Source organism: Cryptomeria japonica, chromosome 2, assembly GCF_030272615.1.
Source record: "Cryptomeria japonica chromosome 2, Sugi_1.0, whole genome shotgun sequence".
In the NCBI taxonomy this organism is placed as follows: domain Eukaryota; kingdom Viridiplantae; phylum Streptophyta; class Pinopsida; order Cupressales; family Cupressaceae; genus Cryptomeria; species Cryptomeria japonica.
Window position 1 is genome coordinate 573,215,225 of NC_081406.1, and position 27,627 is coordinate 573,242,851.

Here is a 27,627-nt window from a genome sequence, read left to right on the forward strand (position 1 = left end):
CGTATTAAGACATTCATTATTCACCTACATATTGTCAATTTCATGCCTTGGTTAATCACATGGATAACATACTTGTAGATATAACCCCTAAATTTTAATTTTTTTTTTTTAATTGTGTTTGCTTCCAATATATTTCGTTTTAACTACAAGTCAACTTAGTGCATGTTTGCCACACTTTATTGTTATGTACTTGTATTTCAAGGAATTCAAATATATTCATTTAGCATTAAGGAATACTTCAATTACATTTGACCTTCATTTAATCAATCAATCACACATCATTCTAAGAACACTTCAATTAGTGTCGTTAAAGGAATCCAAATATGCATATGCCTTCTAGAAAATTCACATGCCTAATGAATGTTGTCTTTAATTATTCCAATGACCATAAAACCATTTTTGTCAAAGGGTTTAATCCAAGAGAACATGACCCTTGTGATTCAATGATCTCATCTAGTTTTTTCTAGACACCTCTAATCCTTAACAATAAGAGAAGAGCACATTATGTAAGATCAAATCAATGACCCACAAAAATAAAATCTACACCCATAGAATTGACCTAAACATGCATATTTGACCCATAACAAAGCTGGTAAATTATTTTTATTTTGAGATTAGAGTATAAACAAAAGAGGACCATTTTTAGTCTCAAAATAGACAAAATTTAGTGCAATATCAAAATTTATCCTTCTTCATCAACCTAAAACTAAATACCTCTTATCCCTTTGCATTTGATTTCTTGGACTTAGAATTTAATATTTCTATTATCACTCTCATAATGATCATTTAATTAATTTATGCTTAGTTCTATATGTTTAATACTTATGTTATAGAAACAAGAAACATAAATCGCAAAGACAATGACAACATGATGAAGACCAACATATTTAAAAGTTTCGCATAATTTATTTATTTTTAAACAAATACATTTTTCCAAATATAAATATATGTACAAATTAAAATTTGTAAAATTTACTGAAACAAAAAATATTAAACATATATCTCTATTTTAACTTTATTTATAATATATAATAAAAACAAGAATTTAAAATATGTAAAATATCATTAAAAAAAAATTTTATTTTTTTTAAAAATAACATAGTTTAATATCCTCCAAAAAATTTAAAACTTAATTTCCTCTTCGTTGCATTTTCCCGCTCGAAAGGCCAAGCCGGTCCGACAGCATTCAAACCCTCGCCTTTAGTCATTTTTCCCGCTTGCAAATTAATCCTTCGATTTCCATCTCAGGATTCGATCTCGAGACAGAAAAAACTTCGATTTTGGATTTTCGTGTCCAAATTTGGTATAGATTTGAGTTTTGACAAAAATAAATACCTGGAATTTTTTGAGAGACGGTATCTTCAACGGCAAGCATAAAAGGCAGTAAGATCGTCTGATAATTCAACCGCGATGGACTGCAACGGGGCCAGCAATGACACTTCGAACCAGCCGAGAGAGAGGCTTTTCATCAAAGAAATGATCATGGAAAACTTCAAGTCGTATGCCGGAGAACAGAGGGTTGGCCCCTTTCACAAGGTATGTAATCTTCGATTTAGTTTGTTCGAATAAATACGTCTCCTCAAAATTTCTGGATTGATTGCCTTGTTATTTTTATTCCGACGGTTCCAGTGAGCAAAATAAAAACCATGTCACCGGGAGATCCCTCCATTAACCTCTCAATTCATATTCTAAATCATTTTAAAAATCATGAATTCAACCTGTCTAAAGTTTGTCACAGGATGAGGGTAGAATATGGAAGTTAAATCTGTTGGTTCAACCCAATGTGTTCATCTAAAGACATTGCTCAACTTTCCACATTTTTTCTGGATCGACCGCGTTCTTCCTTTTATACCTACGTTTGCAATGAGCTACATCTGTCTTTGATCACCAAGGAAACTAGCGAGGCAGCTCAGTCGCAACGTTGGTATAAAAAAACCGAACAGTCCTTCCAGGAAGTTGTGAAAAGGTCTGTATTGCTTAAGATCAGTGTGTAATTCTGTGTGTTGTACTAGTATGTATACATTTAGCGTTATATCTTTAGCAACATTGTGAAGATTGTAAGGTGTAAGTAGAACACGAGATGTAGGTATGCTGATCATAGTTTTACAATAGATGCATTTTAGAACACAAAGCTCCATGATTTGTGATATTAGCTATACAGTACTTGAAAATTCGACGGTTTTCCATGATCATCCAGTGCATAGTGTTACAATAGGTGCATTTTAGAAGGCAATGTTAATGATCTGTGATATGAGCTATAAAGATTTCATCCAATACATGGTGCTAAAATGGATGTATAAGAGGCAAGGCTGTATGGTTTGTGATATAAGCTAAGTAGTAGTGGAGGATTCAAGTGTTTGGGAAAGCACCTTCTCTCTGTGGCATATTATTATTTATTGTTCTCAAAAGATATATTTTCTTTGCTTCACTGGATGTTAAATTGCGATTTTAGTATGTCATTGGTATCACAGATTCATGGTCTAGGGCTTTTGTTAGGAATTCTCCCACCAATGACCATCATGAGAAGACATTTGTAGTGGTAGAACTACAAATCCAGGCGAGGAGATACTTATAGCACGATAATGTGTGGAAGGGATGGTTCACATCGCTCACACAGACTCAAGTGTAAGCGACTTCATCATGGATGCCACCAAAGAAGAAGTGTGAAGAGAGCAGTGCGTTTCGTGTACCACAGGAGTAGTAGAAAATTAGAAACATTTCATTATGTAATCCCCAGCCTATAATGACATTTGGATCCCGTGTGTGATGACCTTAGGAGGGATGACATGTTAGCACATGAATTTGTAAAGGATTTTAGATAAAGCCATGTAGTAGTTTATGTAGTAGTTTTTTACGTTGACATTTCAAAGAAACAAGAGGAAATGGTATTGGGAATTTTCAAACCAATTCAAAATAAGAATAACTGACCTTTTTATGAAGGTGATTTTTCCATAAATTTCAACCACTTTTAGTGGCTCAGATATCTGTAACATTGGTGGTTCAATAGACAGTTGGGTTGCATGTATGTAACTAAATTATTTCATTTCATGTAACTTTAATTATTTGTGAAGCAGCTTCTCTTTAATAAGAATCAGATTCTTCATTTTCTTGTCCTCTAAGAAGCATCGAATTCAGAGAGGTGTTGAGTTACTACATAGACAGCCAATCAATACTTAAGAAAGAGTATTTATGTGCCCGAGCTTTTAATCTGATGTTATGCATGAGCAATTACAGAGCTCATCTGAACTGCTAAAACTTTGAAGGCTGGTGGTTGGTGAAGCAAAATCAGATGCTTGACATCATATACGACTCATCGTTGCATTTAATTAGATTTAGAACATTACAAAAACCTAATTCAAGGAGTTCTGCCGTGGATAATAGAGACATTGCTTGTAAGCCTGGAATTCGTGTATTGTATAGAGTTTATCTGGATTTTCTATAGTAACATACAGCCATTTCCATTGAAGTGATTGAAGGCCTCCTGCTATTGAGGTGCCTCAGAGGCAATTGGGATTCACCCCGATGAGCTGGAAATCTGGTTAAATGATTCCTCAGTTTTTATTAATCTGAAAACAATGAACATGATCACTGTTAATGAGATAGATTCTCTCTGAAAATTGTCAGTTGTGAATGTTAGGAGAGGTAATCGAAGGAATACATTTCTCCCACCCGGATCTTCTTAGCTTAGGTCATTATCCTGATTATCATCAGGCTTTGCATTGGCTCTGTTGTGACGTTTGATGGGAATGCTTGTCCCCCTCTTGCTTTCACTATATAGTTTAAATTCTTGTTCTTCATCTCCTATCCTCTGTTCTTTTGGCTTTTTCACTGGCTCTCTCCTTTTAGCACAGGAGCTTCCTTTCTTTAGATTGGATTGTTTTTGCATTCCATCACTTTATATATACTGGTTTTTGAAAGGATTTATCTTCCCACTTTATATCAATTAGTTGTAGTTTTATATTTTCATTTCAGGTTGTTGGACTCGTTTGTGCATTCCTCATTTTATTGTAACGTGCTGTAACTTTGAGTCCCATCGATCTACCTTATCATTTCCAAATCAGCATTCTTTGCTTATTCGTTCTATAGGTTGCTGTGATTGTTGGTCAAATAAAAAAATTAAGATTGTTCACTTTCATTTCAAGCTTAAAACGTCCTCTCTCCATATTGTTCTTAAACTTACTCCTATGTGCAGTTTTCCTTAAATACACAATGCTCCTGCAAATTCATCTCATTAATTGAGAGTTGTTTGGGGTCGTGGGAACTGGGATTGCACATTACTTTCGAATTAGTGGCATGCTCCTCTTCAATGTTAATTTTGTAATTGCAATTCATCTGTTGCCCATTGATGATTTTCCAAGCATCCTTTTAGACAGAACTTGTTAATGTTTGATGCTGTAAAATTTCTTTTGTCATTGGGGCTTTCATGTTATTGTCTTTTGAGTGGCTTATGCCTACACATAGTTATCTAGACAAATGACAAACTTTGCTCTGAGCTCGTCGCTAGTTCTGTTTCCAATTTATTGTACACGTAGTTTTGTGCTAAACTAGTTAAATATTTACATTTGTGACAAGTGTGGTGATGTGTAAGAGTAAGACACAAATAAGATTTCACATGGTATTTCGTTTGCAATAAGGGAGCATTGAAGTTTGAGGTAGTTTATACAATGTTCTATAATTATTTGCTCTAAATAGTATTTTTCTCACAATTTCTGTTGAAGTTCATGTTTGTTTTATTACTGTTCCACATCCTTAATAGGTTACACACCTATACATTTGTGTTGATGCCCTTAGATCGAGTATGTATTGAACACTGAAATACATAACATTGTGACAGAGTTTCTCGGCAGTAGTGGGCCCAAATGGGAGTGGTAAGAGCAATGTTATTGATGCAATGCTCTTTGTTTTTGGCAAGCGTGCCAAGCAGGTGAAGATATACAAGCTTTTACTTGATCTTGTGTTTAATTTCAAAGCTTCTAATGTAATATGCTGTTGCTTCATGCATTTCTGATTTTTTCATAGTCTTCGTGTCATCTGTAACAATGTTTTTGAGTCGTTGACTTTTGTTGGTACAGATGCGCTTGAACAAGGTGTCAGAACTTATTCATAACTCTACTAATCATCAGAATCTTGACAAAGCAAGTGTATCAGTACATTTTCAAGAAATAATTGATCTGGTATTTTACATTTACCTGTTTTTGACATGCAATGTTTTGTCATTGATATTCTGCAAATGCCATTTATTTCATGTTCGGCATTCTCTTTGTATTTGTGGATCAGATTGTATTAATCTTTACATTATTTTAATTTTGTTTATCTATTCTTTTGTAGGATGGTGAGAATTACGAGCCTGTTAAAGGAAGTGATTTTGTGGTCACCCGTGTTGCATTTCGAGACAATTCATCCAAATATTACATCAACAACCGGGGGAGTAACTTTACAGAAGTTACAAAAAAATTGAGAGCAAAAGGAGTAGATTTGGATAACAATCGTTTTCTCATTCTACAGGTTTAGTTTTATAATTTTATTTTGGTTCAAATAAAAAATGACGAGGATTTGCTTCAGCAAAAACTGGATTAAATGTTTTTGTCTGTTCATATAGGGTGAAGTGGAGCAGATTTCACTGATGAAGCCCAAATCACAAGGGCCTCATGATGAAGGGTTTTTGGAGTACTTGGAGGATATCATTGGGTCAAATAAATATGTTGAAAGGATTGAAGAGGCTAGCAAACAGTAAGTAAAAACGTTTTCTCGCTGAAATTGTGCTATTGACGATAAAAATATTACCAAAAGAAGCACATATCTAGACATGTCAAAACAAGTAATACAATAATACAATATATACTATGAACAAGACACATACATATGTATATACACACAAAAACACACACACACCTACATACATATGTATGTATGTATGTGTATGTATGTATGTATGTATGTATATGTGTGTATATCTATATATATTATTATTTAGTATATATTATTATTATGTGTGTGTATACATTATATAATCAAAAGTAAAACACAACAATAGAGTTCACATGAGAGTCGAACAAATTAATTGTAATAATTAATTGCTTCCATAATTCATGTCAATATGCATATGAAAAATAGTAGCATCGTATACACCAAAATGCCCAGAGGCTACAAGTTTGTACTACAAATGTCAAAAATTGTAAAAAATTATGATGAAAAGCAAAGTTTGATGACTCAGACTCGACTCAGCAGCCCACAAGTTTGAGGGGCAGCGATAATAAGCTGCACGAGGTGTTAGATGTGAGAGAAACTCAACGATAGAGGGGGTCTTGATGAAAAGATGAAGCATAGATGAAAAAAAGGGACAGCTGGTTGTCTCTTGGACATTTGGGGTCGTCTCAGATGTCCCCAATGTGTCTTAGAGATGGTCCCCTTGACATTTCCGAATCATTCCCTCTAATCGTGGATGTCTCCTAAAAAAAGAGACATTTTGGGGATGTCTTGGAAATGTCCCCAAGGTGTCCTCCGTCCTTGGAACATCCCTGAGACGAGGACAGGGGCCAAAAATGTAGTGGACGCATCCCCATGTACCATTGGTTCGAAATGAAACATATTGGCATTAATTCATATTAGGAATGTAGAGTAAAGACGAGACTAAAAAATTAAAACACTAGTACACACATACATATGTATGTATGTGCACACATACATATATATACACACGCATATGCATGTGTGTGTGTATATATATATATATGTAGAGAGAGAGAGAGAGAGAGAGAGAGAGAGAGAGAGAGAGAGAGAGAGAGAGAGAGATTAATATGTGCACATATATACACATGAACTCGAACGTGTCTTTGCCCTAGGATTGGCAATTTAGTATTACTGATTTATCTATTAAGAGATTTGTTAGTAAACTAGGTTTATTTTTTCTTGATGTTTGGAGGCACATACAAGCAAGGTGGTCCACCATAATTTGCAACATCTTAGGTATAGATTTATTTGTGTGTGTGCATGTGTGCACGCATATGTGTGTATTATATAGATATAGACTCAGATACCAGGTTCTTCTGTTTTAGCTTGGGTTTTGGTATGAGTACAATTTGAGTTCGAGTACTGCCTTGGGCACGGCTTGGGTTCTTTGTGGGTTTTTCTATGAAGGACCCACAAAGAACCCAAGCATCCAGGTCGTACCAAGGACTGTACACAAGCTTAATTTGATAAATTAAAACCTCAGTTTCACTCTCATAACTTTGTGACTGCATTTTTTATCAGAATATTCCAGCAAGCGAGCAATTAAATATCATTTCAGTTGCATTTGTGAGCTATACCTATGAAGACGGGGTTAGTAAACTTTGTATCAGTGTTATTGAGATTGATTTCAGTTGATTTACATTATGCATATGTAGCAGCTGCTTGCTTATGTTTTGTGAAATCACTTTCCTTTTGTTGTTAATGATTTGGCATTTTGTCAAGTTTGAAAAATGAAATCGAACCAGCTTCTACATTTGGCACAGCTAGTAGTAATGACAATCCAATTGATTGTGATTGACCTTGATGCTTCTGCTGAAGAAAATGAATATTAAAATCGATTATAATTTGAATTTGCATTGTGTAATGACATTTTCAGACAAGTATTTTCATTTTTGCAAATTATGAATGAGCTATCAAAATATTCTATTTATTGGCAATTATGGATTTATGAGTATCACTCTTCTATGGTCCTACATTGATACAGTTTATATTTTTTAATTTTGATGTTTGAATACACACAAATACACACACACACACATGTGTGTGTGTGTGTATGGACGTACTCGTACCCGTACCCGAGGATTTTTTTGTTGTTGTACCCGTACCCATACCCGAATTGGTAACTGAGAATATAGATATACATACACACATACACACACATATCCATACACACACATATATGCACACACATGCGCGCGCGCACACACGCATACATGTACATGTACACACACTAACCTACTCTCCTCCTTGTCCTAGGATTGGCAACTTAGTAATTTATCTTTTTTTTTTTCTTGATGTTTGGAGGCACATCCAATCAAGGCATTCCACCACAATTTACAACAAATTAGCTCTTACTTGCAGCGGCACTGTTACATTTGCATAGATCTCAGGATTTTGTCATTAGATGTTCTTTTGGTTATCTTATCTACATGGTTATACAATGGTAGTCATCATGGAAGCTATTCTTGAAATTATTGCCAATTGAAAGGGAAGCGTTTCAGTGAATTCATTGCCCCTCTTTATATGCTATTTTAACTATCATTTTGGCATACCCATTTATTTATCATGCCCAATTCTTAAATGTGACTTGTTGTTTTGGTAAGGCACAAACTCTTGTAAATTGTCTAGGCAGGGGTTCATTATAGTGCATTCTTTTTCAATAGCTGACAAGCCAGCCATTTTGTCATATTATATTCAGATCATTGAAAGCCAATCCTCCTGAATTGGAATTCAATTTGTAAGCTTGATGTTTGAATTTTTATTGTATATTTATGTTCTCTATGTATATGTTTATAATTGAAAATTTGTATATAGTTGAAGACCCAAAACTTAAATTGCGAATCCTTTCGTGCTTGTGCTCTATTTGCACAAACTCTTATCACCAAAACTTTTTGTCTTCTATGAAGTTTGCTTAGCAATGCTTTTTTTATTTTGTTTCTGAGTTGGGTTTTAACGTATCTTCCTTACAACCAAATGCTAGTTTGTACTGATTTTGCCTAGCATGTCTTTGCATTTTGATTCTGCTGGCTGCTAATTTCCAGGTGACTGCATTTGTTGGCATATAGAATGTAATCCTTAAGGAAATATTAAATATTTTTGACAAATCCCATGCAAAACTAATTCAGAAGAAAGAATATTTCATAAACGAGAGTCAACATTGATATTTTAGAATCATGATATTTTCTAAATCTTGGAAGCCTGTGGCAGTGTTCCTTATGTTATGTGACGGACATTGATTGCTTTCTTCTATCTTCTAGGCTTGAAGTTCTCAATGAAAACAGATCAGGCATTGTTCAAAGGGTGAAGCTAGCAGAAAAAGAGAAAGATAGCTTGGAGGTTAAAATACTGAACCTTATTTTTGCTTCCTTGAATAATTGTTGTGACACTGAAATTATCACAATGAGTACTGAGGTAGAAATAAATGATCAACAGGGCGCTAAAAATGAAGCAGAGGCATTCATGCTGAAGGAAGCAGAACTTTTCAAGTGGCAGGAGAAGGCTACAGAATTGGCTTTAAAGGATGCTAATGACCACATTTCTGAGTTGAAAGAAAACATCACAAAATTGGAAGAAAACCTCAAAGAGGAAAAGTAGGTATCTTGACGAGAATTTATCTATTTTCATAGTTGACCTTGACGTGCTTAACAATTTGACATTATTAATTGTTTCAGGGAAAAGTTCAAACAAAATTCCAAAGCAATGAAGGAGCTTGAGGCAACCCATAATAAACATTTGAAGAGGCAGGATGTGAGTCCTTATGTCTTGCTAGATTTCTGCCATTTGTTGTTTATGGTGCACAACATGTTTAAATCTGCATTTCTATAATTTGTATGTGAAGATTTAGAATGCAAGAATATTAATTGCAGCAACGAATTGGAGGTGAAATGGTCAGGGTTTGACTTGTGCTATAAATTTGTCATTCTCAAGGCTCATTTATTTAGTTGAATCACATGCTATTTGAATTGAAGGGTTGAGTTGATGAGCTTCTAAGTTGGAGATGAATTTGGGAGGCCAGTGCAGGAGATCAATAGTGTCACATCTTTATTAAGGATTAGCTAAAGGACACAATGGAATTGTCTGTAACAATAAATAGTCAAAATACATTAGAGTGCATTAGGTCAAAACAACCAATGATATTATCATCTATTTGCACATAGTGGGCATTGCAAAATTTCGGATTGCTCATAGGGGAATATCTAGGTTAAAGGGACTAGACTAGAAGATCCTAGGAGTAGGCTTAGCACATTCTTTGAGTACTTGCCTACATCTAATGTTGATGAACCTTTGGTGGATACGAAATATTAGTAATGTGTGCTAGGCTTGGTAACATAGAGTTTGCCAAGAGGAAGAACCTTGATTCAAATGAGGCAAAGATATTGTCTAGAATGAGAATTTTTAAACAAATTGGACAATGGTAATTGCTTGTTTATTACTGAGAAAGGAATACAATTTAGAGGCAATTACATTGCAAGAGTTTTTGAAAGAAACTAACAACAACTAAAAGCAAAAATAGAAACATTTTATCTAAACTAAATTCACAAAATCTAAACTAATAAAATACAATTTTGACCATTAAGATATGTATATATTATTCTAACACCCTCCCGTAATGGTCAATCTGTCAACTACACCAAGTTGCCCCCTAAATTTGACAAACTTATTCGGGCTCAGAGATTTGGTGAGAATATCTATAGTCTGATCCTCAGGATTCATAGTAGTAGAAGAAAGAAAAGGACCGGTAGTCTCATCAATCACAACATTGCGACTGAATATGAGATGATCTATCTCCACATTAATCAGCTTGTATGCCTTGTGATTGTCGTTGTAACCAATAAACATAAGTTTTTGTCTCTGGGAATCCAGCTTGGCACGCTTGGCTTTTGGAATCCATACATGAGCAGTAGAACCCAAAGACTATTGGATGGCCCACCTTAGGCTTTCGTCTTGACCAGGTTTCTTAAGAATTCATCTTCTGAACGACCTGTGTAGGTGATCGATTTAGACGATAGACAACAATATAAACCGCCAAGAATTCATTTTGTGAGAATTTGCCAAGATCTAGAGGCAATGGCAAGCACAAACAAGAGAGAACAAAATGTGACAAGAAAAAGCTATATTTCTATCAATGATGCAAAATGTGATCAACTGGACCATCAAGATTGTTGTTTCATACAATGTAGGATAAGCTTGCTTATAAAGGCAAGTCTAAGAGACAAGAGAGCACACAATGATGACATGTGGCTCAATGAGATGCAAGGGTAGGTAGGGGTAGGTAGGAGAAATGGTGAAATATTCCACATGAGGTGGATCACCCACCGAAGGTGGAATGTAACAACAAGATCACACCATAAAAGGTGGAAATTCTCCTACATACACACTCCCAATGTTGCACATCTCCCTAAGTGTCTCATATGCAAACTACAATGTTGTGCATGTACCTAAGTAAACTTAAGTAAAGTGTAATTATATCCAAGATGAATAAATAATTACACCAACACCCCCCCTTAAGTGCAACTTAGGGGAATACACTTAAGTCTACAATGCAACTAAGCAATGCAAGATGGGTTCCGGCTACGAGGCCATGTTAGGTACCCATTTACAAATGCAAATGCACAAAAACCAATGCAATGAAATCTCTCATAAAGCGGGGAAAGAGAGAAAAACCCAATGGGAAAAAACCCTCCCCCAAAAGAGAGATGAAAACTATACAAAGGACTCTCATAGAAGTATGTGAAGGACAAAACCCCATATGAGGAAAAAGTCCCCCCCATATGAGAGAAGAAGAGAAGCTAGGTAGCCCCCCCTCAATGTAGAATCTGCACCAATGGTAGAAGCTCGAGAATGAATGAAGAAACTGCTCCATGAACGTCGAACTCGAGAATGAATGAAGAAACTGCTCCATGAATGTCGAACAACGTTCCTCCCCTTGGGAAGAAACAAAACCAAAGGTGTATCCATGAAGTCTCCCCAATCATGAAGGGAAGATGTAAGAAAAAAAGTATGATGAATGAAGTCTCTGAAAATTGCTCAGGTGTCCCCATGTCAATGCTGAAAGATACCCCCTCCAAAGGTGGTGAACTACTCCACACTGCTGAAAAAGGCACTCCAATGGCTTTGATACCATGTGAGATTTTGCCAAGATCTAGAGGCAATGGAAAGTACAAACAAGAGAGAATAAAATGTGACAAGAATAAGCTATATTCCTATCAATGATCCAAAATGTGATCAACTGGATCATCAAGATTGTTGTTTCATACAATGTAGGATAAGCCTGTTTATAAAGGCAAGGCTAAGAGACAAGAGAGCACACAATGATGACATGTGGCTCAATGAGATGCAAGGGTAGGTAGGAAAAATGGTGAAATATTCCACATGAGGCGGATCACCCACCGAAGGTGGAATGTAACAACAAGATCACACCATAAAAGGTGGAAATTCTCCTACATACACACTCCCAACGTAGCACATCTCCCTAAGTGTCTCATATGCAAACTACAATGCTGTGCATGTACCTAAGTAAACTTAAGTAAAGTGTAATTATATCCAAGATGAATAAATAATTACACCAACACATTTCTACACTCCAACATAGAACGAGCCATTTCGACACTCAACAACACCATTTTGTTGAGTGGTGTATGGTGTGGTAAGTTGGCACTTAATGTCGTGAGCATCCCAAAAAATGGAGAAATCAGATGAACAAAACTCCCCCTCATTATCTGAACTTAGAGTAGCAATTTGAGAACTTGACTCTTTCTCAACTAAGGCCTTATATTGCTGAAATGTATTGAACACATCTTGATTTATTCTTTAAAAAATACACCCACATTTTTCTATTGAAATCATCAACAAATAATAAAAAGTACCTAGAACCAGTAACAAAAGGAGTGTTCATTGGTCCACATACATCAACGTGAACCAATTGAAGTGGCTTGGAGGCTCACCAAGAATCGCCAACCAAGAATGGTGTCCGATGCTGCTTCCCAGCCTGACAATCTCCGCAAACTCCATGATTTTGAGTTTGGATCTCAGGTAAACCAGTAACCAAACCCTCTCGAGATAACTGAGAGAGATAGTGCACATTTAGGTGCCCATAATGCTGATAGAAGAACTTTTAGTTGCCATGGCGCTCTCTTGAGAATCACTTGAATCAACAAGTCTATAAAGACCATGATCCTCAAGTCCCATAACAACTGTAGTGGAGGTCTCCCTATCAACAATGTTGCAGGTGTGTGAACTGAAAACAATATCCCACTGGGGAGAATGCCTCATGATCTGGCTAACTGAGAGAAGATTAAGTTCCATGCTTGGAACATAGTATACATCGAGAAATATCAAATTTCTCCCTCTAGAGTGAATTTGTATGTTGCCCTTATCGACAACAGTATACTCTCCTTCGTCAAAGATCACTGAATTAGAGAATGGTTCAAATTTTGTGATCCAATCCCGAAGACGAGTAAAATGCTAAGAAGCCCTTGAATCGATATACCAAGTAGAAGATTTCATTGGATCTGCAATGCTTTTGGCCATAAAGGCATAGAAGGTAGATTCTTTATGATTAGAGTGCTTCGCAACATTTGCTTTGGGCTGATACCCTCCCTATGTCTTTTGCTCAAAAGGCAATCGATGTCGATAGTCAGCCTTCATGTGACCATTTTTGTGACAATAGTTACACCGAACATTATTTTTCTTCTTGCTATCTTGAGGACTTGAGCTTTTCGGCTAAGAAGTTTGACCTTTCCCTTTGTCTTTAGCAGAAGACTTAGCAGAGAATGCTTGTTTTGTGGAGGATGAATTGGCATTACTACCAAATTGTTGTCTCCAACGATCCTGTTGTAGAAGCTTATTGCAAAGATTTGGAAACTTCAAATCAGCATTTATTGAAGTAATGCTGAGCGTTTCAATGAAACGCTCATAAGATTTTGACCAACTCTTTAGAGTGATGACTACCATGTCTTCCTCAATGTTCCACGAATGTTGGGGACGTGGGCCTAGGGTGGGGGAAATGCGACCCCGTGGAACATTGGGACTCTTCCTCCATTGTTTGACCAATTGCCTCCAACTAATCACGAATGTCCTTAATCTTTGTCAGATGCTCTTGTAAGGACATTTTCTCATCCATCATGATGAAAAACGACATGTTTTTGAGAAAGAACGCTTTACTCTTGTCAGATGGCACTTGAGGGAGTTGATCATTCGTGATTGAGAGTTTTATGAGCATGACAACTTCTCGGTTGCGCTCATTCCATTTGTCTTGGTCTTTTCTTGTTGTTAGAGGACGTGAAGACATGCCCGAAACAATTTCATCTAGACACCTATACTCAAAGATAGTTAGCATACGCTACTTCCAAGTGTTAATAGTTTTTCCCATTGAATTTTTTATTGCTTTAAGTATAGTATTTGTCAAAGATGACTCATGTACCCCAAGGTCAAATTGGTGAAGGCACATAAATCAAGGCAGAAGCTTAAATTTCGATGAGGCACGAATCCCAATGCATTGAAAACTGCAACACGAAGGCACAAATTCCAATGTACTAATTTTTGAGAACTCAATTTTTTGATGAAAACCTAGAAAATATGAGTAGAACCTAGAAAAAAATTTCTAAATTTTTTTGTGCCCTAGCCATAGAAAATACAAAGGGTCGAATTTAAACCCTAAGCGGCAACACCTAGAACCACTATTTTCTTCCTAGACACTAAAAACACATGGGTTCAATAGATAAATATGTAGAGGTGGAACCCGAAAATGCTGAAAAATTCGTGTCTAGGGCATCGCACATAAGAAGCCTTTTTGCAGATCACATAATGGATGTAGGGGTTATAGACGAGCTATGAAGAAGACACAATAAGTTCCGTTGCGAGCACAAAGATTGCAAGGTCTCGTCACGAGCCACGCACAAGAAAAAATGCGGGATGAAAAAAACATAGACGTGGGTGAAGCATAGACATAGAGCCATTGACCAAAAAACACAAACAAAAACCTTGCGGAAGCACAAAAACCCTACATAGGTCTTTAGAAGGTCGTGAAAAAAAAACCAAGAAACCCATGTGAGCAAAGTCGCGAATTATTGGGTTCGACCAAAAATCTTCCAAAAAAATTTCTCTGGCTACACACAAAACCTTGACTGGAAAATCCGCTTTTCAAAAAAATTAAAAAAAAATTTATTCGAAATTTTAGAAAAACAAATTTCGTTTTCCCACTCTGATACCATGTTAAACAAATTGGACAATGGTAATTGCTTGTTTATTATCGAGAAAGGGATACAATTTCTAGGCAATTACATTGCAAGAGTTTTTGAAAGAAAGTAATGACAACTGAAAGCAAAAATAGAAACATTTTATCTAAACTAAACTGCCAAAATTTAAACTAATAAAATACAATATTGACCATTAATATATGTAGATATTATTGTAACAAGAATGGGGTTGTAGGGAAGAAATGCTGGTGACTAGAAAAGTGGACGATTGCCTTATTGATTTGTAGTGGGTTGAAAAGAGGACCCATGTTACAAGTATGGCCCTAGAGATCCCTTGTTCTGATATTGGTACTTGTTTGGGTATGTCTAGGGTTCTTTTATTTTGGGTACTTGACTATTCACAATAAAAACATATTAAAAAATAGTGTTGATCAAATTACAAGTCATTAAAAAAGCAAAGAAAAAAAATTCAAAACACCATTAAAAACATCTAACCATCCTTGAGATGATAGGGAATGTCTATGGATGTTCCCTACCACATCGACACACAATGCATCCCTTGACATCCTTCCCATTCTAAACCCCCTTTCCTCCTCTTGCCCCCTTCACCAACAACAATAGAGGAAAAAGAAAATAAAATAAATGAAAAGAATTTTTTTAAGATAAGTTGGGATTGAGGAAATTTAGACAAAGTAGACCTGAATAATTTATTTGGACAATCAAGAGGACAATAGAGTTTAGGGCAAGGCTTAATCCATCAGGTCTCTTTGAACTTATTTAATATAAGATTTTGCCTATTATTCTATCCTAGCAATTTATGTTCACGTGCATTCATTAATTGTCTTCAACCCTAGATTTAGGCAATAGATGACTCCAAGCCAAGCATATTATATCATTTTATTTCACTTCAGTATTATATTTGTCATAATAATCACTTCTTGATAATGAAAGTGCAACTTCGTTGAAAGAAAACTTTCAAGGCTAAAAAAGAGTGCTTGTGTACACTTGATGGTCTATTAACAAAGACAATATCCCCTTCTGCAAACTGTCTGTGGACAATTTCACCAATCTCAACTTCCTTTGCCACTTGAAGAAATTCTTTCGATCGATAATTTCCACCCCTATCAATCAATAAGTTATAAAGGCCTTGATTCATAATGTTCTGCATCTTTTCTTTGTTATGCTGTGTTACACATTCCTTAACCGTGATACTGCTTGCTACTTCAAGGGGAATTCCTATTTGATTGACCTCTCTATATGCATTTCCATTAATGACACCATATTCCGAAAATTCATTAGTCTTTTTCAGAAATGTCTCAATTCTCTTACCCAATATATTTGAAAACGATTTTGTTTTTCCATTACAACCATTAACTTCGAGAGATTCCTTGTCTTTGATGACCTTTAAACCACCCTTTTCAATGGCATCTTGTACCATGCATCTGAGCCTCTGACTATGGATTACTTTGTATAAAAACTTGGCATTGAGACACATTAGTAACATTTTTGACAGGTTTTCCTCTTTAAAATTAGATCTAAACATATGCCCAACTTCTAAAAGCTGTTCATACTCCATAATATACAGGTCTTTCCCTAAAAAATCTCATCAAATGAACACCTACAGGTTTCTTACTATCTCATGACTTTATGACTTTGAGCATGATGTAAACCAATACATAGGGATACTGAGGCTTATTTGACATACCAGTTAATGATATAAAGAAAAGATGACAGGTCTACAGTGTGAGGAAACAAACAGCTCCCTCAGAACCTTCCATCTCTATGCATGGTGCCATATTTGTCTCCTGCGATCCTCCTTCATGATTTGCTGCAACATGGTCAAACCTAGGGGGAGCAAATGCTGTTCTCACACCACAGCTAGTGGATGACTCTTTCAAAAGGGGTTTGATCATGCCATAAACCTCTGTCCAGTGGCTGCAACATGCCCTCCATTTCTGCAGAGTGCCCTTTTCTCTTTTTTTCTTGGACAAAGTCTTCAATAAAACCTAAAATCCTCAAAAGGTTTATTTGAACAAAAACTATTTAATAAAATTCTAAACTTTTACTAAGCCTTTAGACATTAGACGACCTCAAAATGAGATACAAAACATGACAAGGATGAGACCCTAGATTGCCTATTACCATAAAATATAGAAATGGCTAACAGTCATATTCGACCTGTTGGTGACATTCTCTGGAATTTGAGTTCTTTGACTGTCCTATGTCCAATGAAATGTATAGCTGACCCATTAATCCAAATCAGTGAGTGTAGAAGGAACTTTGTCTGTTGTAGTACTAAGGGGGTAGCTCGTGTGGTGACAATAATGAATTAGGGGTTTATCCATACGACTTCCTTTTGTAAACACAGTTTGTGATGTTGGTGTTAGGACTGGCATTGGAGTCAGCACCTCAGCCAACGATGCTTGTAGCACAACATGCTTCATCTGAACGTGACTTGTTCTTGTGGACATTGTACCTCTTGTCAATATCTTTTTTGTAGATTTTTATTGGGCAAAGCTTGTCTTGTAGGAGGCTTTTTTGATTTTATTATCATTGAGAGACTTTCTTGTGTTGATTACTGTCTGGCTTGATGCCATTATTGCTGGGACTAGTTTATTTCTTGCCTTCACATTTAAACTTCATTTCAATCTTGAGTGTGTACCAGTAGCCATGTCCTAGTGTATTGTCCGATAAGAACTGTATATCTCTTGGATGTAAAGACGTAATACTGTAGTTTTTGACGACCTGTTGTTGTTTGCTGCCATGTAAAGTAGCTTTTTCTGACAAGGCATGGAATGTGCTGGTACAATTATGCATTCTCTGTTCTCGATGTTTGCACATTTGTTTCAATTTTCTGTATTGGCATTAGAATTTTTCACAGGTATCTATTTGTATCCTCTAAAATGTCTGCACAGAATTTGACTGGAGCATCCATCTTGTTAAGTTTTCATTGTCTTTATCTTCCTCTTGATTGTTTTGAAGACATTGATTCTCTCCATTTTTGTTTTGGAAGCAGCTTCTAGAAGTGCAAATGTTAGCTTTTCAATATCAAAGATATTATTGATGGAGTAATAACTTGATTGATTATGGCCTAAAAGGAGTGGAAAGCAAAGAAAACAATGTATTTGACATCTAGGCTCTGACATTTCAAAGCAAGCCAATAAATTTGGAATGAAGAATTTTTGCAGGAAGACATTTGCATAAGATGTTTTATATAACCCGCTCATAATTTTTTTAATTATGAAGAGCTAATGTCGTTGCCTATTTTCCTATATAAAATCAAGAAACTTTTATTGATGTATTATAATTAATTTGGATGTTGCTATCCAATACACTGGATAAATCCCTCCACTTTAGCTCCAAATGCATTGCACCCAAATTAGGTACAGAAACATGTTGGTAATTTATATAAATGTGAGAGGGTCACTAGATTAATTAAGGTATGGTAAACTTGGAAGGTTGGTTAAATGTTACAGATTTCTGGAAACATAAAAAAGCATTAAAATGTATATGGAAGGACTAACAATTAAATATTCAAAATTCTAATTTTTTTCCTGTAATTTCACATCATTCTATAGCTTAAATTTCTGTAGCCTACCCTACTTTTTGAATATTTATGACTTTCATTTCTAGTAATGTTTTATATTTATATGTATACAATTTAAACTGCCTAAAATTGTTTGCATGCTGTTGTGCTTTTCATTGCTGTTTTGAAGGTTAAATTAGGTACTAATGGGATTCATTAGATTTTGCTAAGAGATAGCATAGACATATTGGGTTATACCCCTTGTCAACACCCTTTTAGGAATTACAATTCTCATTTTTTATACAAGAGGCTTACTTTCTATCTTTGTTGAGAGATTCAATCAAATTCTTGTCTGTCATACCAGATACATGTTTTGCCATTTTGCGTTAGATTATTCTTTTGTTGCTGAATGTAACACGTTTTTTATATTTCTCTTTTGTTTATTTGTTTGCTGATGGAATGATCAGGAACTTGAGACAAAACTAAAAGCATGTAAGGATGAGTTTAAGGAATTTGAAAGGCAGGATGTCAAATATCGAGAAGATCTGAAGCACATAAAGCAAAAAGGGAAGAAATTAGAGGAAAAAATTGAAAAGGTACCTTCTCATCTTATAATTTTTCCTGTTACAAGAAAGCTTGGGTTCTGATTAATTTTGGCCTTTTTTATGGTATTTGAAGGATTCTGCAAAAATTGAAGAGATTGAAAAAGAGTCAGAAGAATCAACCCTAAAAATCCCAAAGCTTGAAGAAGTGATTGTGAAGCTATCAGAGTCACTTACTGAGGAAGAAAAACTACTGGAGAAGATCAAGGAGAGCTCAAAAGGTATACTATTTTTTACTTTCTAGAGGTTTTAATAATTTTTTAAAGGGTAAAGTGAGAATTTGGGTTCTTCACCCTTTATTTCAACCTTTAGAAAAAAAAATATACTTCAGCTTATGGATCTTTCCAAACAGCCAATTTAGTTTGAGTTACGAAGGAAAACATAGCTCTAAAAATTGAACTAAACCTAATCAAGACAAAGGCCAACAAGAGGAAGACTGGCCCAATACAAAAAAGAAGGCTGACATACCTCAAATGGATGCAGAAACTAAATAAATTAAGAGAATCTATTAGGCTCTCATTTGTGACAAAGGAAGAAAGGAAACTTATTCTTTGCAAAATTGGCTGCCTTGCTAAAATGCCATGAGAAATAACAAAATAAATGGAAGATTGCTACACATTCAAAACACCAAGCTATTTTATCACTATGCCCATTTATATAGACTTCAATCCGCCTCATCCATGATTTCAGCAGCGCTCTCTACTTTTTAAGCATCGTTTGTAGCAACCTTTGTGGCTTTTGCAATGATTGTTGTCATCTTGAACAATGCTATCGTCTTTGTCAACATCCTTCTTAACTTCTACAACAATCTTTGTGACTTTTGCAAGAACCTTTGATATTTCTACAATAATCATTGTCATATTTAGGGGCAAGGGTAGTTTTAAAATCTAGAACCATTCCTTGTTTAGGTCCTTGAGCCCACTAGGCATTTGCTAGTGGTTTCCTCTTTCCTGTTATGGAAAAAAGAGCATCCATAATCATATGGGAACCCTTTCCAATGGACTCCATGGCTTCTAGATAAAGGCATTCAACTTTTGTTTTTCTACCCCTCTATTTTTTGGGTTGAAGCTAAAAGAGTCTTCAAGGGTTGGAGGGTACAACATACTCTTTTCATGGCCAAAGAAGAGTCCTTTTTGGGGAAGAGGGGAGAAATTGGGGCAATCTCTTCATCCTCCAATTCTTCTTCCCTAATATAAGCCTGGTTGTGTTATTAGGAAGACATATATTCGTAGAATCTTGCTACCATAGTTACCTCTTTCTTGGTTTTAACAAAATTGTGCTTGCATCCACACTTTTGGGCCACAATTAGCTTTTGGCAAGTCGCACCTTGATTGAGAGATGGTTAGGATTTTATTAGACAATAATTCATCTTTGAAGTCATTAAAGGCTAGAGAGTTGTCTTTATTGCCCATCAAATCTAACTTGCTTGAGAGAAAATCCTTGCCTGGAAACATAATATTCTAAGTGGCTACATTTGAGTTCGCTACAATTGCACCCCCTAGAAGAGGAGGTGGAGCATATTCGAAATGATTCTTTACAAATTGATCATGATTTAATTGTGTAAAATAGGGATTTGGTTTTCCTAATCGGGGAATCCACTTTTGAAGTAGAATGAACCTAGGGGTGAGACTTCTGTAGACCAGCAACATGCCTTGAAATGCCCCATTTGATTGCATTTGGAAGACCAAACTGTAAGCCTGTCATAGTTTATTAGTTGTGTCTATGTGGCATGGGAATTTTGAATATGGAAGGAGTGTAAGAGAGGTTTAGAAAGACCTATTAATTCACTCACTAAAAGAAATGATTCTAGAAATCTTTGGACGGAGCAATTTTAATAAATTCCCTAACTTGTTCTACCAACAACTTTAGTAAGCCCATTATAGTTTATTAGTTGTATTTAGGGGGCATGTGAATATCTAATCTGGATGGAGTGTAAGAGAGGTTTAAAAAGACCAATTAGTTCACTCACTAAAAGAAATGATTTTAGAAATCTTAGGGCAGACTGTTTTAATAAATTCCCCAACTTGTTCTACCAACAACTTCAACAAATCTACATTTCATGAAACAAGAGGGAGACCCAACAAGGAAGATGCAAAAAAATTACATCTATAGGGCTAAAATATGGTTGCCAAGGGCACATGAATAACTTGTTTATCTCATAAAACTGAGGGCCATTTTCTCAAACATATTTTTCCTCCTAAAATTGAAATTTTACAACAAAAAAAATCATTAGAGAGTAAAGAAACATGAGGGTATGTGAAAGAGGTCCCAAAAGCTTGAATACAACAATAAATCTTTGTTAAGAATGGCTTACTACATATTAGTCAACAAATAATAGAGTAGAATCCAAGTTTTCAATTACAGATACAATTTGTTGTTTTGAAAAGCATAGCTCTAGTGAGGAAAGAAAGGGAGAAAATAAGATATTGAGAGGAAGAAATGAGGATATCCTCTTAAAAGTTTGTTTGTTGAGAGCAAAGGATTTGAATCAAGTTTGACATCCCTAGATGGATGAATTGAAGGTGTGGAGGGTTCCTTGAGCTACTTAGAAGAAACAAGATCATGTGAAAGAGGAATCACTAGCATATGAAGGAGGGGAGGGACATAGTAAGTATTGTCTTATGAAAGTGATTTTTTTTTGTTGTTGCAAAAGTCCCCACATGAGTGTAATGCTAGCAACATTTTTGTTGGCAAGAAAAATTGCCCTACCCTCTTGTACTACATCCTTAGTCACTTATGCTAAGTGCTACCATTTGAGATATGCATTAGTCTCCATCCTTAGTTGCTTATGCTAAGTGATGCCATTTTGATCCTCCTCCAGTGTAGCAATCTGTATAGGTGCCAAAAAAACTAATGCGAGGAGGAAGTTGCTTGACATGCTTGCACTTTCACGATTTTTTTGTGCTATTGCCATGAGTTGCAGATATGGAAATTCAAATTTTTACAAGTTTAACTATACATAATATCACATACTTCAATTTATTTAAGTTTAAATAAAATCAAATGCTAACCTATAACTTAAAAGTAAGTGAATTATGTATTAAAAAATGATAATATTTGTACATGTTACACATATAAATAAAATCAATATATAATTATAATGTTCAAAATAACTATAATATCAACAAGGACGCAAAGCGTCAAGTTCCTGCCATTAGTATGATTAGTTTAGAGTAAATAAAAATAGAGATAAAGATAAAGCGAGATAAATACATAGAGAGATAGAGAAAGGTAGAAGAACTAATAAAAATAATGAAACCACTTTGCCAAAGTAAAATTTTAAATAAACAGTTAAAATGATATAATTTTATTAGTTATAATATTTTAAAATAAAAAGTTAAAATGAGTTTCTTCTTCTAAATATTTAATTGTTGAAAATGAAAATAAAATCTAAAATTGTATATAAAATCAAATTTGGAAATAACTATTATTATTAACTTATTAGTACTTGTTGTTAGCTACTATTGTAATGGGTTACACTCAATTTTGTTAACTGGTTATTATTCAATTTTTTTTCCACTAATTAGAATTATTATTCTTTTCTTTTAATATTTTCTTTCTATATTTTCATTCTACCACAATATGAAACATTATTAATTTACCTAACCCTAATAACATGAGGTTAATAGTATTAACATTTTCACTATTCAACAAACAAAATCTATCCTCTATTTAACCCTAAATACCTTAGAGATACCAACCCTATTATTCACATTTTAATAGTTTTTTTTATATTATTGAAAATATAAATTTTTTATATAAGAGTCAAAATTGTGCAAAAAAAATAAAATTTATCTTGTCATCTTCCATCAATACATAAAAATATATTTCTTATATAAAAATAATTAATAAATAATAAAAAACTAAATGATACAATAATATGTTATTATTTATAAATAAATAAATAATTTATTTTTTATAATTTTCATTAATATGATAAATGTATATAAATTCATTTCATTAATTTTTATTTTATTTTTATTTTGAAAATATAATAAACATTATAAATTAATAATTACTTTTTATAAATATTAATATATATTTTATAATTTTGATATTTTAAAATAAAAATTATTTAATTTATAATATATATTTATTTTTATTATTGATCTAAGCCTTTTACAGCACATTTAAAATTCATTAATGATTATTCCGTCACCCTTAATTTAGAGTTGGGTGCTTCTCTCAATAACATATTTATATTTTCCTTTCTTGTTTAATTAATTAAAAACTCCCATGCCACTCACATCCCAACGCACAAAGGTAATGAAATATATGCCACTCACATCCGGACGTACAAAGATAATGATTATGACGGTAAGGAAACAGCTGGTGAGATTTGCCGTGAGATTTTTAGTTTTTTTTTTACACTCAACTATTGCAGTAATAAATAGCTGCTATATTCTATATTAAAATATTTATAAATTTTATTGTTTATAGTTGGATAGTTGCAGTAATGTACTTTTTGTTTTTAATGTCATTCTGACATTTTATTTAATGAATTAAATTTTTTGTTGATAAAAAATAAATTTTATGCTTACTGAAAGTATTGTAGACCAATCAAAAGAGAAAAAACTCATGTTTAAAAATAATTTTTGTTAAAAATTGTGCATGTTAACTTTTGAAAAATCAAAAAATTATTTTGGTTTGAAAAATTTTAAACAATGATTGGTTATCAAAGACAAGAACTATTAGCTATTTAAGAACATGATGGATGCATAAGTACTCCTGCCATGGGCAGGAACTAATAAAGTAGGTCATATTTTACAAATATTAATACATGTTATTAATTAAAAGAATTATTAACATTATATTGTAAAATTTATGCCTAAGGCTAGAAGTTATAGGTGAAAAAGAACATTAACAAAAAAACATAATGAAAAAAAGAAACAATGTCCTATTGCACTTAGGTTTACAGAACTCATGATGTCATTATCAAATGTGGATAAAATTACAAATAAGCCTCTAGCAAAATAGTCCCATGAATACTAACCTATTGTTAGAGAATACATTTAATAGTTATACTGAGGCACATTTTAATATTTTTATAGAAAATTTGTATGGTCAACAATCATCCATCTGCTGGTTTGTTTTAAACATTAGAAAAATCGTTTTGTCGGCAGAGACTCATGGACATCTAGGAGACAGTCCAAAGATGTTTTAGATATCTTTAGCCATCTCGGGGGCGACCAAATGTCTCAACAACATTTTGGGGTTTTAAATGGCATCTCATGGATGATTCAATTTTTTTTGTGGAAATTGGGGATGGCCAGGGGGATGTTCCTTGCTGTCCAAAAGTCTTGGAATCAATTGTTGGGACGGGGACATTGGCTTTTGAGAGGGCAGTCATTCTTGTGTAACTATTGCTCTGTTATGTACTACCAACTTTGGTGTACATTGAATCTAGCTGAGCTTTTGCAGGTTACATTTTTTACCATATGAACAAATGTGGGCATATTTGATCAGATAAGATGATTGCAAATGCTTCTAGTTCAACATTCATACGAGTTGTGCAAACATAGAAGAGCACAGCTAAACCCTGAGATTTTTATATAATATTATAAAGCTACTACTTAAATGAATGAATGAACATTTGCACATTCCAAGTGATAAGAATCTTCAACTTTAATACACGCATATATACTAGTTGAATATGAATGAATGGACATTTGAGTGTTCCAAATAGTGAGCACGTTCAGCTTCAACTATCCATCTATCTATAAATATATATGGGTTGATATATATGCTCATTGACAATGAAAGTAATGAAATTTGATAATTTGTTTGTTGACTCATGTGAAATCTGAAATCTCAATTCAATTCTTAACTTATTTAGTAAGGTTCTATAATTATATGATGAATGCCTTATTAATGTTATCATATGAATATTTAAAATTTTTTCCTATTTATTAGTAGCAGTTAGTAGCAGTCCCCTAAGAAATGCTCTCCTAAGAACTCTCTTGGAAATTCATGCCCTGTCCTCTGTTGCCTCATCTCAAACTTGGTTAGTAACATATAACGTCCTGACAGAACTATAAACTTAAAGAAATCAAGTATTTCGCAGCCTAAAAGTATCAAAGAAAATGTTCTTGAAAAACCATGTAGCCAAGCTATGAAAATTGTTATGCTGTGATTTTGGAGGGATTCGTTTTTCTTTGGAAATTGTTTTGCTATGATAATGTAAGAATTAATTATTCTTGGCTTATGCATGTAAAGAAATAATGGACCAGCTCTCAAATTATGTGAATATCGTCAATCTTTAAGATTTGAATTATTATAATTTTTTCCATAAAACAATACTACATGCGAACCATTGGTAGAAGAAATTAACACATTTTTAATGAGATTTTAAAATTTTTTTTTAATTTTTAATTTTAATTTTTTCTTTAATTTTTGTGTTAAATTTATTGATAGTCATTATTATTGATGATATTTTTTTACAATTATGATTGTGATAATAATAAGGAAATAGGATCAATTATGTAAAAGACACCAAGAAATATCAGTCTCGAGATGCCTATATTAGATTTGTCACATAGTTTAGAAGTGCTCCTCAAGATTGATGTCTCTCAGTGCTTTCTAGATAGATGTATTAAAGATATCTGTGGTAGTGATATTTTATTTTGATAGAGGATCAGTATACTAATGGATTTTTGTAAATTTTGTGGTTTTGAATATGTATAGAAGCTATATTTTTTTTGTTTTTTAGTCCCATGCCTTAAATAGTTATCTAGATTATCCTTCTACTTTCAAGCATTGCTTACAGTGCTTAGAACAGTTGTAGCTTTTACTCATATGTGGAATTTTCATGATATCTTCTGAAGAGGAAACGGAAAAGCACCGTACTGAACTTGTTAATGTGCGTGCGGAGTTGGAACCCTGGGAAAAGCAACAAATTGAATGTAAAGGAAAACTTGATGTAGCAAGCTCGGAAAGCAAGCTATTAAAAGAGAAGGTAAGATTTCGAATAATTTAGGATGACACTTTACTGTGGAAGGGAAATGAATATAATGTTTTTGTATATGAAGTAGTCTAGTTAGTATCTGAATGTAAACATTGGGCTTTTATTTTTTGAATGCCTTTTTGAGTGTTCAATTTCATTTGATTCTTGAGTATAATAACTGATTTGTTTACGGTTAAAACATATTCTTCCAATTTTCCAACTGTATAGAGTTATTTAATGCAGCTTGTGTCATTCAGTCTAACTACCATGATGTTCTTACTTGATCGTACTTTGCTTTCAGCACGAGGCTGGACGAAAAGCATACGAGGAAGCAAAAAGTCAGATGACTGAAATTAAAAAGAAAATCAAGGACAAAGAAGTTGACCTTCAGAACATGCAAAGTGCAATTGAGAAAAATAAGCTCATAGCAGCTGAAGCTCGGAAGGAGGAACATGTAAGTGTTTGTGTAGTTACACTGTTTCTGGCAGTGCTTGTTTTTGATGAAATATGAAAACACACTATTTATTCCCTGAAATCTAATGCTTCATGCTGTATTGAGTTCTTCAGACTTGCACGAAAGAGGAGGAATCGATTGCCTCTCTTGAACAAACAGCAAGGCAGAAGGTTTCAGAGCTTCGTGCAATTTTGGAATCCGAGAAAAGCCAGGGATCTGTTTTAAAAGCTATATTGCAGGCGAAGGATTCAAACAAAATACAGGGAATATATGGTCGGTTGGGAGACCTTGGTGCAATAGATGGTGAATTTCTCCCCTAAATTTTAATGACACTTTATAACAAGAATGTATCAAATAAATATAGCCATTAGGTTGGAGCATTCCAAGTTGAACATGTAAATTGTTTGTCTTATGCTGTTATCTCGTAGGGATGGGTTTTTGAATGTATTATGGAACAATCTGTTTCAATGCTTATATGACTTTGTCAAAGAAAAATGCTAATGCATGTTATTGTTTTCGATTGATGCCAGTTTTGAAAAGTTTTCAATTGTGTCCAAGGGGTTGTGTTCTATTGGTTAAAGCATTGAGTTCTCATTGTGGAGATCAAAGTTCAAATCCCAAAGGGACATCTAATATGGAATTCAAAGTTGTGACTCGTAGTCTTCCATAGTTGGCTTCTAGGTGGTTTCTACTAAGTGGATCCTAATTTGTGACTCTTGGTCTTCCATAGGTTGATTTTAGTGTGATTGCTCGAAATGAGCTAATGGTGGTTTCTAATAAGTGGATTCTAATTTGTGACTCTAGGTCTTCCATAGGTTGATTCTAGTGTGGTTGCTCCAAATGAGCTAGTATTAGTGTCATGGTCGTGGTTGCTCGATATCACCAAAGACTATTGTCATGAAATGGTCTCAAGTTGATGCTCGTATGAGCAAAATATTTGTAAACGATCTGGAATATAAAAATAGTTTTCAATTGTCGCGAATGCTGTTAATCTTTGTTTTTAACAGCTTCTTTATTCATCTCCATTACATGTCCTTTAGGTGTCTGAATGTTGCTGCCAAGTATGTTATGTACAACTTGAGTGGGCTTCATGGTGGATGGGGTTGTATGTCTTGTTGAATAGCATGCAAGATAAACGTAATAAGCAATCCCCTTGTTTGGCTTTATAAGGGGGT

At 34.3% G+C, this 27,627-nt stretch overlaps 1 protein-coding gene across 1 annotated transcript in view; it reads left to right on the forward strand.

Moving 5' to 3' along the window:
- Positions 1 to 1,150: 1,150 nt before the first annotated feature.
- Positions 1,151 to 27,627, forward strand: part of LOC131050831 (structural maintenance of chromosomes protein 4) — a 52,050-nt gene continuing 25,573 nt past the window's right edge. The window contains exons 1-13 of the mRNA XM_057985125.2: positions 1,151 to 1,536; positions 4,835 to 4,924; positions 5,073 to 5,174; positions 5,329 to 5,505; positions 5,600 to 5,730; positions 8,988 to 9,066; positions 9,163 to 9,320; positions 9,402 to 9,477; positions 18,921 to 19,049; positions 19,132 to 19,276; positions 25,880 to 26,010; positions 26,300 to 26,452; positions 26,566 to 26,755. Coding sequence (XP_057841108.2) covers positions 1,411 to 1,536; positions 4,835 to 4,924; positions 5,073 to 5,174; positions 5,329 to 5,505; positions 5,600 to 5,730; positions 8,988 to 9,066; positions 9,163 to 9,320; positions 9,402 to 9,477; positions 18,921 to 19,049; positions 19,132 to 19,276; positions 25,880 to 26,010; positions 26,300 to 26,452; positions 26,566 to 26,755 — 1,687 coding nt within the window. The 5' untranslated portion in view covers positions 1,151 to 1,410. The remainder of the gene's footprint in view (positions 1,537 to 4,834; positions 4,925 to 5,072; positions 5,175 to 5,328; positions 5,506 to 5,599; positions 5,731 to 8,987; positions 9,067 to 9,162; positions 9,321 to 9,401; positions 9,478 to 18,920; positions 19,050 to 19,131; positions 19,277 to 25,879; positions 26,011 to 26,299; positions 26,453 to 26,565; positions 26,756 to 27,627) is intronic.